The sequence below is a fragment of the Gorilla gorilla genome, chromosome 13, assembly GCF_029281585.2.
Source record: "Gorilla gorilla gorilla isolate KB3781 chromosome 13, NHGRI_mGorGor1-v2.1_pri, whole genome shotgun sequence".
Taxonomy (NCBI): Eukaryota; Metazoa; Chordata; class Mammalia; order Primates; family Hominidae; genus Gorilla; species Gorilla gorilla.
This window is the reverse complement of record NC_073237.2, coordinates 122,114,214-122,130,000: the sequence shown is the minus strand read 5'-3', so window position 1 is coordinate 122,130,000 and position 15,787 is coordinate 122,114,214. Positions and strand designations below refer to the sequence as shown.

At 41.9% G+C, this 15,787-nt stretch overlaps 1 protein-coding gene and 1 pseudogene across 6 annotated transcripts in view; one reads left to right on the top strand and one right to left on the bottom strand.

Annotated features, from left to right (window-relative positions):
• Positions 1-10,986, bottom strand: part of PBX3 (PBX homeobox 3) — a 219,887-nt gene extending 208,901 nt beyond the window's left edge. For 2 of the 5 annotated variants that reach the window (XM_055351924.2, XM_055351925.2), the window contains exons 1-2: positions 10,671-10,986; positions 9,683-9,756 (exon numbers count right to left, since the gene is read on the bottom strand). In XM_055351924.2, the coding sequence (XP_055207899.1) occupies positions 9,683-9,756; positions 10,671-10,870 (274 nt within the window). In that variant the 5' untranslated portion in view covers positions 10,871-10,986. Of the gene's footprint in view, positions 1-9,682; positions 9,757-10,670 lie in introns of those variants that run through there. The other 3 variants (XM_004048613.5, XM_019034165.4, XM_063696779.1) reach the window with 3 other exon arrangements.
• Positions 10,987-11,914: 928 nt separating this feature from the next.
• LOC134756912 (uncharacterized) lies at positions 11,915-13,408 on the top strand (annotated as a pseudogene). Its single transcript, XR_010130364.1, has one exon. The product of XR_010130364.1 is annotated as an uncharacterized protein (transcript).
• Positions 13,409-15,787: the final 2,379 nt, after the last annotated feature.

Sequence of the window (15,787 nt, the reverse complement as noted above, 5' to 3'; positions counted from 1 at the left end):
AAGCAGCCACAATGATAATCAGTCAAAAAAAAAAGAAACTGGTTTGATGTTAGAACTATAACATTATTATACTGATTACACTGAAAGTAAGAAATATTTCCTTTATTGAATACAAAATGCCATAAATTTAGGCAAATCAAAATTAGTTCATGCAATACATTGACAGAACAGAATTTATGTTTATAGGGTCCATCATTTCATTTTCAGGCATTCAGTATCTCTACTTGATCACAGTCAAAAGGTCAAGAACCAAGAAGTCAGTAAGTTCCTAAGGACATCCTCAGTATCACATCACTGCTGTAACAAGTGGTGAACACAAGGAAATTCAGACAAGTCAAACACCCACACCTCATACACAGTTAAAAGAATTTTCCTTCATTTTTTTCTCTACTGATTCTAACAAAGAAATATGATGAGAAAAACTGGAGGGTTCTCACTTATTTGAATAACAAGTGAAAATCTAAAAATATCTTCACTGTATGTTATTACCAACTGTATCACTGGGTTTTATAGTGACAGCCCTGTGCTATAATTTCTGAGAAAACCTCTGCATAAAGCTCCATAAACCCAACCATTCCTGTAATGTATCGCCTTATCTAGCACACAATCATTTCAAATACAACTTTTCATGTTAGTATAATTTGTTCAAAAATGGTAATAAATACATCCACGAAGCCACAGAAATCACTGCACAATCTATTGTAACTTGTTCTTACCAGTACTGACAGTTAATCCTAGACCCAGATCCAATGTAAAAGAAAAATAAAATATGCCAATATTACTAGGTTTAATTAAAGATATTCATTATACACATATCTTTTAATGGACCAACAGTCCCAATCAACATTATAAATAATCTGGACCAACTACAGAGTAATGTCTGTGAACAATTATCACAAAACTAAAACATGGATGGCTGTCAGTTGGTGGCAGAGTTCTTGCTTTCATAATAAATATAAAATCAATTTCCTGCTCTAGTTCCTATTCCAAGTTGAAAATGATATATCTGACTATGAATTCCAACAACCTTCACCTGTAGTTTTTTTTTTTAAAAAAAACAATGGTGGGAGGAGAAAAGAAAGAAAAATGAAACTTGTAAGACCACCTAAGTCAATTCTTCCTCATTTAAGGACACTTGGATAGTAAAGGTAAGATGCACATTTAAGCTTGCCATTTCAAATATATATATATTTTTAATGCAATGATTTCCTCCCCATCAAATGCCATTCAAGAATTTCATAAGTCCTTCCCAATAATTCCTCTATAAATTATTTGCAGGGCTTAATACATCTGAAAGCCTGTAGAAACCTTTGTTTAAATAATAACATGCAATTTCAAAAGCTTTTTGTTCCCTTTTCAATCAAAAATAACTTCATATGTTTTAAATGAAATTTTGCAAGTAATCAGAGACTAATGAGGATTCACTGATTTAACTAGTTCAGGGAATCAGAGAAGGGAGTGAGAATTTAAAGTAACCAAGTATTTCATTTAGAAAAGCAGCTAATGTGGTAGGTACACTAAAAGTCGTCTTCACAGTGAAATGTAATCAGGACTTTTGTCTCAGGAGAAACTCATCCTCCTTTCTGTGCACATTCGTAACTCACATTACCATTAACAGGCATCACACATGCACACCGAAGAGATGCCTGCCTTGGTAGTATGCATGCATGGCAGCTGTGGTGACTAAATAATCCACATGGCTCTGAAGAGAAGATATGGTTTACTGGGTCCAGAGTCACATCTACAGTGGTGGAATTCAGACACTAGAACTAAACCCCAGTAGGAATGCCTTACCCAAACCCTCTTCCTTCTAACCATACCCAGCAAATACAGTTAGGCCAGGGTTTTGCAGTTCCATTCTCTATGGATGGTTTATAGATAGAAGTTCCATGTTTGAGGAAACCTTAACCTTCTCATAGGCACAGAAGGTCTGTCTTCCTCCCTTTCCCCACAGCAATCCTAGTATTCATTCATGTATTTCTCCCCAGAATATAAGAAATATCACAAAATAGCTTTATAGAGAAAAATTCAGAGGCCTAGCTTAGGCCACAAAAGTCAACAAAATCTGAATCCAGTATGAAATTCCATCTTCAACACAAAATGTCATCAGTAATCTTACCTATATGATACATGCTGAAATATAAATTCCACAGGTTGTATAAAGGGCAGTTTAACCATGAATTATAATTGTTACAGCTTTTATGGATTCAAGTCAGAATGTTAATACTCATTTAATATAGTTTTCTGAAGCCCAATTCAACTTCTTCCTTCCTTCCCTAGTGAAGAAAATATCCTTGTGAAGTTCAATTTAGTGACATTGGTGCACAAGCCCATACACAGAAGTTTACGCTTCTGAGAAGAGATAAGTGATAAACAGTTCATTAGCCATGTTAATGAAATTATGTTTTAGGAAAAAAAAGACTAGGTGACACAAAAATTTTAGTATATTTTTATACAGAAACAGTACAATAAAAACTTTATATTTAGTATCTCCAATTAGGTCAATTAATATTCAGAAAAATCCTGTAACATTTCGTTTAAATAATCATAGGAGGGGGAAAAAAGAATCCACCAATGTTCTGGAAGCTTCTCTAGACCTTTCAATCAATTTTATTTATATGCAAAACCAAGAGAAACTCAAAAAAAAAAAAAAAAAAAAACAAAGCTCCTCCTGATGCTAAAGCTCTCAATTTACTGACAGGCAAATGGCTTCATGCTGCCACTTAATCTCATTTCTTGCATAATGCCCTCTAATTAGCATATCAAAGTGAATTAATACTTCTAGGGCATTAGCAATGGGGAAATCTGCTCCAGGCTCACAATAGCAGTTAAGAGAGAGCCAAGAAATCCTCAAAAACACCACAAACCACTTTGCATTGCAAAACTGTTGAATTTATTTATCCTCTCTCTCTAAACACTTTTACCGCACACTGTTTTACTACTGTTCACCAAACAAAATGATAATTGCCAAAGTTACCAGCATCTGTAATGCCTGTTTAGAATCTTAATTTAGACTGTGTTGCAGATAATTTCTATATGCAACCATTTGTTCTATTATAAATGTTAATATAGAGACAGTGAAAATGTTGACATTCTCAATTAGTTAATTTGAATTTGAAATAAAATTTTATGGGATTTTAAAATTTATGAATTTTTTAATGTAAAAAGCCACCTGCTGGACTCTGAAGCCTAAGAAATATGCTTTGAAAACTGATGTATCACATAAAAGAAAACAAAACAAACAAAAAATCATTTTGCCATAACATGTTGAGTCTCACAAATAATGGTTTAAACATTGTGAGGATTCATCAGCATTAAAAGGATTACATTGTATACCAAGTCCTCATTAATATGATCACTAAAAAAGAGTTATTGTCTAAACAGCTTAACATTTTTAAAGCACTTAAGTTGAAAGAAGTAGAAAACTTTTAACAATTATTTTTATCCATAAATATTTTTAATTGCTTTCATACTAACCTGTTACTATTACGTAGACATACAAAAAAAGTTAGGCCAATTCAATTTGATACATTCTATCACACCAATTTTTTTGCTAGATATACACTCAAATTTAGTGCCAAAGTAAACTAGTTACCATTAAAACCTACAAACATATTATACTATGGAATATATCTGTGAAAAAATAATACAGAAGACATTCTTGTTGCAATTCTGCCTACAAAAGGGATAATTAGAATCAAGTGTTGAAGATTAATGAAATTTATTTTTTAATACGTTCTGAGTTTGAAGGCATAAAAGGGTGGTTTATTTTTTCAGTAGCTCATTCAAGAATTACTTATTAATTTATTTGCTAAATATAGCACTGTCAACTAGATGTGATAGCAATTTGTCTGATTAACTTCAATAACTTTGTAAAAAATCAGATAGCTAGTTCTGAAAAACTTTTACCAATTTATACTACATAGTGATATAAATTATTTACTCTCTTCATACTTAAAGACTCAAATGGCCTACTGAAGTAGAACAAATGCTTGAAAAGGTCAACACGGGCTTGAGGGGGAGGTGGTGGTAATGTGTAAGCTTTGTTAGTTAATACCTAAATCATGCTGATCACACTGATAAATGGCTAAAACACAAGACTGCTGAGAAAACAAAACATTATTCTCATAATGTCAATACTGAACTAATAAATATCTAAAGATGTTCACAAACACGAATAGAGAAAAGATAATCTAAAACCTTATATAACTTGATGTGTTAGTGCTGATGTGTTAAGTATTTATTCTGAATAGATACCTCAGGGTAGAGTACAAAATAAAGTGATGACTGACTTAGGGTGTGGTTCACGAAATGCAGTTTCAATTCTTATAGTCCCACTTCATATAATGTAACTTCATCCTATACCACACCACTATAAAGTTATCAAAATATAAATAATCCAACTAATACGTTAATTTAAATTTGCCTCAGAAGTAACCTTTTACAAAATTTATAAATTGAGATGGAAATATACAGGCAAAATTAATTAAAAGGAAAAGCATCATAGTATGAAAAATGTAGACAGATACATTTTATGAAAGCCGATCAACCAGTGTGCTCTTTGGGGCAAGTCGGGGCTTCCTTTGCTAGTGTATTAAAAGACTTCTAATTCAGAATAAAATTATGTAAATTAATAAAGTAACACAGTAAAGTCCCAAATAAAATACCAAAACTACTCAAATCTGTAATAAAATGAGGGTCATTAAAACTAAGGAACAAAAGAATTACTTGCACAGATCAAGTTAGTATTGACAAGAGAGTTCAATACATTTTTATTGGGAAGAAAAAAATAAAGAACAGGATTGGAAAATGTCTCTATATTTTAAAGATAATATCCACATGATACTTTAGATCATGAGGTTCTAAATCAGCTTGGCAATTTGATTTTTCTCCAGGTTTTCTACAAATGTATTATATGTGCTATTTTGTTAGGATGGAAATGGAAGAATAAAGAAGTAGAAAAATCCCTTTCTTTTACAACTTCTCTGAAAACCTCCTACAAAAGCTCCAGTAAGATATCAAATCTATAAAAATAGGAAAAAAAAAAGGTAAAATATTAAGTTGAGTTAAGAAAAATATATTGATAAAGCAATATAATTTATAACATTTCCAAGATACTCTGACTTTGTATTTTTCCTGTTTAATCACTTAATATTTCCAATATAAGCAGACCTAATGCTTAAAATTGATATGAAATTTAAAGCATTAAAGATCCATTAAAATTTGCTTCAAAATAATTTTGGAATGGTGGGCATTACAGAGAAAACACGACTGGCCAAGTGTTGCTAATTGCTGAAGATGGGCACTGAGTTCATGGGAGGTTCAAGAGTCTCTTCTCTCTGCATGTTATGTTTCAAAGGTGTCCACAATAAAAAGTTGTTAAAATCTTGAAAATAAGTTCATTAAAACAAAATGTGTTTCATGAAAACACAAAAAGGAATCATGTATGGAACAGTGCATTTGTTTTTAAAACTTGAAACAAATGATGATAATTATATTGGAAATAGTGCAAGAGCAACTTAAAAGCATATGCAAAATATATAATAACATTTAGACTAATATATAACAATTTTCACCTTTCTTGCTAAATTTTCACTTGAAGAAATTGATTTTTACACATGTAGAATTAAAAGAATCACACAGCACTGTACAAAGAAAAATGTAACAGATTTTTATATTGAAACCTTAAAAAGAGAAGCACACCAAAAAAAGACTCCAAAGAGTCTCTAAACCTGTAGGTTCACAATTAAATAGAAAGGTGTCGAATGACAGTACTGCCTTGTCTCTTTGAAAGCTAGTCACACTTATAGCAATAAAGATAAAAGGTTTAATCTCACATCATATACTAAATGCATATAAAACCTCACTTGTAAACTATACTCTTGATCTAGTTTTAATATCTAAAATTCTTATGATTCTTTCTAGGGAGGGTTCCTTTAAAAGTAAAGCATTTTTACTAGTCATTTTCTTCTCCTTGAACATAAAAAATACTTCAACCAGCCCAACCAGCCAAGCAGGCCTTTCTCTTCCCCTGCGGACACCTCCTGCAGTAGAGAAGTTCATTAAGTTTTATGATCTTCCCAAGTCAGTCCTGCTTATAAGCCTCACAAAGGCTACAAATCTGGCAAACCATCATGTATGCCATTAGACATTACTAGTAAATGAACGCTATTTAGGGTTTGTGGTGGCAATAAATCAGAGTTTGGTTGGCAGCCATCAACATGGAGTATTTTAACCTACTATTTAAAAAGGAAAAGGTTGTGTTTATTTTTTTCATGCATAACATTTTTCACAATAATGTGATTCATATTATCTACTAAAATGTGGGATTTCATTTAAAAAATAAATATTTTTTTCTTGAAAAAGAACTATTTCCTTCACTTAAACTCGCACAATTAAGGGCTTTGGAAAGAAGACAGATTTTTCAGGATGAAATATTTCACAGAGGAAAGCACTTCAACAATTAAGATTAAGATGACCAAAAAGAGGTGGGGGCATACACCAAAAGAGGTATGCAGGTGAGCAGACCTTGTGGCATCAGGGATATTTAATAAGAGACAGATGATAAAATATGGCTTTAAAAATCAGGAGAAAAATCTTAACATATCAACAATTATCTCACTGGTTACTTGGTTTAAAATAAAAAACTATTTTTATTTTAAAGCCTATAACTTTTTGGGTGCCTCAAAATGCACAAATATCACAATTCAACAATGAGAGACATTTCTGCCCAAAAATAATGGTATGATCAATTTTACGAAAGAATACATTCTCAAGAAAAAGCAGCATCTTATAGTAGAAGTATACTTTCCTTACCTCTCAACAAGAAAATAATATAATTGTAGGAGATTACCCATTTATCTGTCAGAAGGGAAAAATACCTTTTCATATATGGTAGAGGGGGAAACAGATGTTTTCTAAACTAAATCCCCCATGTGCATAAGAACTGGCAGTGTTCACTGCCTGATCAGAAACCTCAAAATCCACTGGCAGAGCTACAAATAAACAGATTTTTTTTTAATGATTTTGTTTTGTTTTAGAAGAAAAGCACAACTGAAATGACATTATCCACTGAAATGACAGTTCACCCTCAACCCCCCATTAAGCAGAATAGAGTCATCAACATAATGTTTCTGGTTTCTATTCATAAATGACTAGGTAAACTTTCTCTAGATTACAAAGAATTAATTTTTAGGTATTATTAGATTAAATAACATGATTTTTTAAAAAATATTTATGCAATATACATATATTCTACAGTGTTTCTTTTATAAGTTCATGTTTCTAAAGCATGACCGACTATGGAAGCAGGAGTGGGGGGGCTTGGAATTTGCAGCCCTGCTTTCTTTGCTTTGGTAATACTAATGTCTACACAGCTGTTTTATTTCAAATTGAGGATTCTGAGACTAGTTTTGGAGTGAGGTGAAGCTATGGGTAGTAGGGGAGAATGGAAAGAAGAGAAAGAGCTTTACCCCCATCAATCACTCAGTACTTAAATCCCATCCCTCTCGAGCTTAGAGAGGCTGGCAGGAAGATGCCTCTACCCAGACAGCCGCCTTTACTCTTTGTCGGCTGTTGGCTTTTTACAAAAGAGATAACGTGCAAATGTGGATCCACTGGCCAAAGCACAAAAAGAGAATCTAATTTACAAGTTATCACTGAAAGCCCCAGAAACAATTTTAAAACACAAAAATTTCTTTTGTCAGCTGCCTCTTGGTTTTTAAATAGCAATAGCCCTACCAAAGCTCTCTCTGCCAGTAATCCCAGACTTTGAAAAGATTGTTTCTTTTTCGTAACTCACCTTTGACATGTGGTTGACTATCCTTTCAGAATGGTGTAACTAAGTCCTGTGCAAATAAGCAACTAAATGACTTATGCTTCCTAATTGAATTCTGCCTGCTGCTAAATGTCTCAACATGAAAAGCAGTTTGCTGGGTTTAGTTCTCAAGCTAGCTAGGCCAAAACTTTAAAAAGGCAAAAATAAATAAATAAATACAAATAATGAGAAGGGGATGAGAAGAGATAAGTATCCATCCCCTCTCCCTAGTAATATAAGGCTGTATAAAGTCGAATCAATCTTAATATTCACAACATAGTCAATACCCCAGTGCTTGGCTGTCAGCAGAAACTGAAGTGGAGCCCTGATAGCAGGAAAACCCTTGGACATTAAGCATCAGAATTTATTGAGAATTGCATACTTTTAAGCTTCTAAACTAAGAATCTTCAAGACTGAATGCTACATGTCTTATTTTACAGTCAGATAAAAATTATCTACTGCTTTAAATCAAAACGCTTTCTAAAGGTAGCTAAAAATCAACACAAAATAAAAGTTAGTAATTCAAGAAAGCATCACTGAGCATTAAGAAACCAGCCATAATATGCGAATGAAAACCAGGAAAAGTACTCTTTGGCCTCCCTTATTATTTGCTGCTTATTATGGTTTAGCATATATATTTAATAGACAGCAATAACTCATCATCTTTTCTTGATTACTTTTAGGATCAGAATAGTATTGCAAAGCGAAAAACCTGTTTCAAAGAAGGCTGACTTGCCTATCAACCTAACAATTATTTGCACTGTGCTATTTGTACACTCAATTTAAACACAATCACATGTAACCTTCTAAATAGCCTCCCTTGGATAGTGCTATATCCTGGACTTCAACTTTTTCTCCTTTGCCTCAACTTTCAAAATGGCAAATTTAAAATACCATACATCCAACACACACCAAAAAAAAAAAGAAAGAAAGAAAAGAACAGGAAAAAAAATAAACAGTAGAGCTTGTTTAATGTACTTGTTTGCCACATACAGGGAAGATAATGCCAAATACAAACTAAAACATCCAAATCTCTGCTTCAATTTGAGCAGTTACCTCACGTCAAGACTGAAAGACCTTCAATTAATAAAGTCTGACAAGAAAGTTAAACTGAAACGAATTGCCAAAAATTTGCCAAATATGTACCTGCAGTTTTCATTCCAGCACTTCTGCAAAACCTATCTTCTTATATATTCCCTGACTTGGACACTTCAAAATTGTTTAACCTGCATCTGTCGACCTTTTTATACTTTATATATTAAGCACAGTTACAAGTGTAATGACTTCAGAATACAAAATAATACAAGTATTAACAGATGTAATACATTGTATGTGTCTACACATCATTACCCTTCCTCGATTCTCTAAAGTAGTCTTCCCACCTAAAACACTAATTCAAGCATGCTACTGGGGTCTGTTCAATTGCATCTATTCTTCTATCCGTGCAGCTGAAGCTTAAGACTGTCTAAGTAAAACAAAGTTCGGGCGATGCTTCTCCCGGGGACTCGGTCCTGGCATCCAGTCTCCCGTTGCTCCTTTTAAAAACTGACACACAAACAAGGCGAAAGGAGAGGGAAGAGGGCGGCTGGCGCTCCGGGCCCCCTCCCCGCCAGCAGCCAGGGGCGGCCGCCGAGGGACGGCGATCCAGCCCGGTCCGCACCTACACTTCATTTTACACCAGGAGCAGAACTGAGAAATCGACTCCAGATTTACTGCAGTTTTTTCTCAAGATCAGGACGTGGGAAGGAGAGAATGATCAAAGATGGCGGTGCCCAAAAGCAGCAGCTCTCAACTGGAGAGTCGAAGGAGTAGCTCCGACCCCCACCTCGGGGGTCTCCAGGCCCACTGTGGGGCGCAGCGTCTTACCTGTTTTCTCTTTGATCTCACACAGGACGCTGAAGAGCGCTGGTTTCATTCTGTGACAGTTCAGGGCATGTTTCCTAAAAAACAAATAACGAAACACAAAGGTATTAGCATCACCTATGGAATAATATGGCGCCTTCCTTTAAGTTAGACCCAAGATTTAATTCCAGCCCCCCATTCTGGAAGGCCCTTTTGAACCGTGGGAAGTCAACAAAAACTCCAGTTGACTAGTTCCCGACAGCCAGCAAGCCCCGGCGGCGAAAGCTGCAGCCGGAACGAGGCGGACCCATCTGCCCGGCAGGCAGCAGCCTCGGCCACTGCAGACGCGACGCGAACCCGCGCGGGGAGCCTCGCCCCGGGGGCAGGCGAAGGCGACCCGGGGGAAGGGACGGGTGCGGAGGGGCTCCCGCGTCCGCTCCTGTGCAGAGGGAGCCGGCGCGACGCTGCCGGCCGGCCGACTGCGGCCAGCGGGAGGGTGACAGCTCGGCAAAGTTTGCAAGGCGGCCCTCCCTCTCCGAGAACTTGGCCGTCCGCACCCGGACCCGCCAGGGAACCGCCCACCGCCCCGCGCCGGGCCCGGGTGGCCGCCCGCATCGCGAGGTCGTCCCGCGGCCACGGGAGCCGGCGCCGGGACTCCCGGCCGGAGGAGAAAGTTACACTTCCCGGCGGCACGGCCCGCACGGGGTCGGGGCGGGAGGTTTAAATCCGTGGGAGGGGGCCGGGCTGCGAGGAGCAGGACGCGGGAAAGGACGCCACGGAATCCGCGCCGCACCGAGTCCGTCCCGAGACCCCCAGAGCAACTTTGCCGACTCCCGCCCGCTTCGGGGGGTGCGGGCAAGTCCCCCCGAGGCCGGGGCGGGCGGCCTGCTTTCGGAGAAAGTTCCCCGCCGGGGGCTGCGGCCCTGGCCCCGGGCGCCACCCCGGGCCTCGACTCGGCCGCGGGCCCGGCTCCCGCACACACACAAAAGATGCTTAATGAGACGACACCAACTTTGCTTGCGCCTCGTCCAAGCTCTGGTCGGTGATGGTCATGATCTGGTGGAGGATGTCGCCGATGTCCTGCTTCCTGCCGTCGCCGTCCGCCCCTTCGTGGCCGTGCGGGGGAGGCGGCAGGGCCATGCCCCCCTGCACCGAGTGGCCAGCCAGGTTCACCCCGGCCAGAGTCTGCAGCATCCTGGATTGATCGTCCATCCCGCCGCGCGCGGGCGGGAGCGGGCGGCGGCTGAGGCGAAGGCTGAGGCGGCGGCGGCGGCGGCGGCGGCGGCGGCGGCGGCGGCGACGAGGGAGGAGAAGAAAGAGGGGGAGGGGGAGGGGGAGGGGGAGGCGGCCGCGCGCTCCCCGCCCGGGCGGGGAGGGGGCGGCCCGGCCGGCAGGGCCCGCGGCTGAGGCGATGAGGACGGGCGTACGGCTCCGGCTTCCGCCGCCGCCGAGGCTGAGGAGAAGCGGCGGGCGGAAGCGCCGGGCTCCGCGGCGGTGGCGGAGGCGGCGGCGCCCGCTGCCCTCACGCGGCCGCCGCGCCGCCTCCTCGCCGCCGCGCGCCCCGCCGGGCGGCCCCGCGCAACTTGCTCCTCAGCGCCCGCCGAGTTGCCGGGACGCCCGCCGCCCCCCGCGCCAGCCTGCGCACTGCCCTCCTCGGCCGCCGCCGCCGCCTCGGCCAGGCGGGATCCGAGCCCCGGCGGCCCCGGGGGAGGCAGCGGCGGCGGCGGGCGGCGGCGGAGGAGGAGGCCTGCGGGCGGGCCGCGGGGAGCGAGGGGGGGCGGAGGAGGAAAGTTTGGGAGCGGGCAGGCAGAGGCGGCGGGGGCGCTGAGCCCGCAGGAGGGCCCCGGCGGGCCGCGCGCCGGGCGGACAGCCGATGGATAGGGCGGGAGAAGTCGCCGCCGCCGCCGCCGGAGCCGCGCACCCAGCCAGCAGCCGCCGCGGACCGGGCTGGAAGGCCGCTGGGCCGAGGGATTGACAGGCTGCCAGTGCCACTCACTCACTGCGGCCCCGCGCCGGGGGGAGGGGCGGGGGCTGGCAAGGGCGGGGGAGCGCTCCTCAGACCCCGCCCCCGGGGCGGTGCGCGCGCTCATTGGGCCCTGCGCCTCCCGCCGCCGCCGCCGGCACCGCCCCCGGGGCCCGGCCCGTTCCCTCTGGCCTCTGATACCCCGCGCTCCGGAGCGTGCCGCCGGATCCTCGCTCCAACCTCGTCGCGTCCTAGCCCCCCGGGATAGACCGGGCCGGCCCACAAACGCTGTGCCCGCACCCCGACTCCTGCTCCATGCTTTTGGCAGTCATGGGAGCGGGGGGTTGTGTATGGGACAGTGGGCAACTCGCTGCAAAGCCAACCGTGTGCTCCCTCGCCGCGCCCGTGAGCTTCACGCCTCGGACAGCTCCTGGTGCACTTTCCCGCTCTTCCTGTCAGGAGATGGTGCCCTCTGGGTACCAGGCCTCTTGTCCCGGGCCAATCGCAAAGCGCTTAGAGCCGAATGGGGCGGGACAGAGGCAAGAAAGGGTTGTCCCAATTGGAGCGTTCGAAAGGTTCTGGGCAGAAGCGGCGAGTGGGGGCCTCGCCCCGCCTGCGGTCGCCATGGTAACCGAGAGGGCGCAGCTCAGCGTTGGCGCCAGCACCGGGGCCTTGCGCTGTCCCTCAATGGGTGACCAGTTAAGGTGGGAACCTGTGGTCTCACATACTTGAAGTCTGAGCTGAGTGGACCTGAGTGCCATAGACTTTCCATTGAAAGGGGAAATGTGTCAGAGGGAAGCGAGTCTGGGAGGAGGGAAAGTGCCTTCAGTCCAGGACTAATTTCAAGGTTTACAACACTTTACACACTCTGCAACTCCTGATAATCCAGGGACTACTTCTTTGGCAGCGTTTGCTATTCGATGCCTCCAGATGTACTGAAGCTGCAAAAACGAGCTCTTCATTACAAAGATACGTTTGTTTAGGAAGAGACTGGATTTTTCACTTGTCAACTTACCCCATCACCACGAGTCATTTAATGTTGGTAACGCCAGCCACGATTTTTCGTATCTATAACACCCCTTCTTCCATTGAATTCTACCTACAAATAACTGAAGGCTCACATTATTTTGGAATATGGACCTCCGCCTCTTGTGGAGACTTGAGATTGCTCTTAAGCTGATTTCCCAAACAGGGGCTGCAATGTGTGTTCCCGATTTTAAATTCATGGAGCTCACCCTAGATGAGTCCTTTGGTTCGGTGGTTCGGAAAAGTCTCTTTGTTCCTTCTCCAAACTCAGTAAGCTGTCTTACCTGAAACCAAAAATAGGGGTATGAGGATATGAAAAATGGCTCTTACTCTGCAGGGTTTAATGTAGGACAAGCAGTTCTTTAAATGCCAGATGGATTCTTGGAATGAAGCAGGCTACTCGGTTCCAGGTTCTTTCCTTCATATGTTGTGTGTACTTTTAAATACTCCCCACTGCAAAGCTAATAGCTAAGCTTACAGTTAGGCAAGCTAAAATCCTTACAAACTGCACAGCTGCTGAGGAGGGAGTTCCAAAAAATCCACTCTGCTTACTTACCTCCAAAGAAGAACCCCCTTCATGTTCATTAATATTCTCTGCTCTTCTATACCCCATTGATATGTCAAGTTTCCAATTCTTCTTTGAAGCCCCCATTATGGGTTACTCATAATCGTCATTGATTGGGTTTTTTCTTTATTCTTAATTTGTTTTTTAAAACTGTCACCAAATTCTTAAGCATTTTTGCCAAAAGGCGCAGGAGCAAGCGGTCAACCTTTCATAATTCTCCAACGCTGAGGATGCAAAACCACAGAATTCTAACTGAAAGATGCCGTAAATACTAAGATTCCTTCCAGCTGTAAAATTCAATAATCCTGTGACTCACTATTAGGACTCCTCTCTGCCCTCCTTCTAGACTCATAATCTTGACTAATCAGTCATGAGGATGAGGCTAATTAGCAATGGGGATTTATGGTTATTTCTAGCCCACTCCAAACAATGAGTTATGTAAGTAAAGCAACATCTATAAAAATGTAAATAGGCCGGTGGCTCATGCCTGTAATCTCAGAACTTTGGGAGGCCGAGGCAGGTGGATCACAAGGTCAGGAGTTGAGACCAGCCTGGCCAACATGGTGAAACCCCATCTCTACTAAAAATACAAAAAATTAGCTGGGCTTGGTGGCAGGCGCCTGTAATCCCAGCTACTCAGGAGGCTGAGGCAGGAGAATCACTTGTACCCAGGAGGTGGAGGTTGCGGTGAACTGAGATTGTGCCGCTCCCCTCCAGCCTGGGCGACAGAGTGAGACTTCGTTTCAAAAAAAAAAAGTAAATAAAATTAAATAAACACTTAAGCAAATAAAGGCAATTGGGAACTATGGGCTGTGTAAACACACTGGAACATAAAAACATAAATTAGAATTAAGAAAACAGGCAAATGCCAGCAATTAGGAATAAAACAACTTGTTAAATGTGTAACACCCACAGTTATTTTATGGTACACTCCTCCAAACCCGTGGTCATGCAGTGATGTGGAAACTTGATACCATAATTCTGCCTTAAGTGATTGAATTAGACTGACCTGCTTGGGAGGCTTCTCTTTTTGTTGTTATCAGTATGAATTGCAGTAGAAGCCTGAGAACCCTAGCAAGGATTCCTTCACAGGCTCATTGACAACTTACGTTGATTTAAAGCATAACTTTTTTAGACTGGTTTCCAAGCCTCAATATAACTGTCAACTAATTGCAGATGCTTCAGGATCTCTTGTGCTTGTGCCAGTGTCTCATGTAGAATATTGCCTGTTCTCTGCTCAAGAATCTGAGTCACAAGGTTGATGCCTTCACAGATGACAGAATAGAAGTTCCCTGAGTACCCGAGTCTGTCTTTGCTCTTTCTAAGGTAGTGATTATTAAAATGTCAAGGGAAATGAAATTGACTTTTGGTGAGCAGACATTCATGTAAAGTTAACAGTGACAAAGTGGTGAAAACCAAGCAGGTGTTCCTTCATGGCCATCCCTTTCCATGAGTTTATATTAACATCACCATTGCCTCTGTCATCAATAGGGTGACTATCACAGCAGATGCCATAATTGAGCACTTTCTTTGGGGGTACACTATCCTCTGTGTCCCCTTGCTTCATCTTATTACAGTCTCACAACAGCCTGCTTGGGATTGTTATTAAATAAGAAATAGAATGAGAGAGAGTAAGAAATTTCCACAAGACCACAAAGCCAGTAAGTACTAGAGCTTGAATTCAAATATTGATCTATGTGGCTGCAAAGACTACCGTATAAAACACTGTGCAAAAAAGTAATTTAGCCAGGCTGGTAGCATGCAACTGTAGTTCCAGCTACTTTAGAGGCAGAAACAGGAGAATCACTTGAGTGCAGTAGTTTGAGGCTGCAGTATGCTATGATCACACTTGTGAATAGCCACTGCACTCTAGCTTGAGCAAAGTAGTGCTACCCTTTCTCCTAAAATTTTTTTAAAAGTTGTTTAAGATTATGAAGTAAAAATCACAAGACCTTAACAGATAAACTGAAAAATTAATGAAAATAAGTAACTAGGTGCTTAATAAAGAGAGAATAAACAGCTATATTAGAGGAATCCAGGTCTCAAGGCAGGGGAGGAGGGAAATTAAGGACAGTCAGACCATTCTTCAAAGCCACATTGGGTCCCACCTCTCCGAAGCTTTTCTGTGATGCCTGTCTTCTCTGATCTTTGTCTCCTCTAAACTCCCTCAGAAGGTTGCAGTGAGATCGCCTCATTACACTCCAGCCTGGGCAACAGAGTGAGACTCTGTCTCATAAATAAATAAATAAACTCCCTCAGTATATGTTGCCTGTGATACATAACCTACCACCATACTAGATAGTCTTGCACTGTTTGCTCTCCATCCACCTCTGTTAGTTTCCTCATCTAGATCATAAAAATGTCAAGGGCAAGGTGTTGTAAGATGTGACTATAATATGACAGATTTGATTTTTTTTTTAAATCATAGACATCTAAGAAAAGGTAACACTCTCCAACTTGTCACTTTGGGGAAACTGACTAAATGCTTCTTTTCAAAATGTATCATTGCTCCATTGCTTTAGGAATGACTATCTATTTGTTTATTTGTTTGTTCATTTGTTTGTTTCTCTAGAGA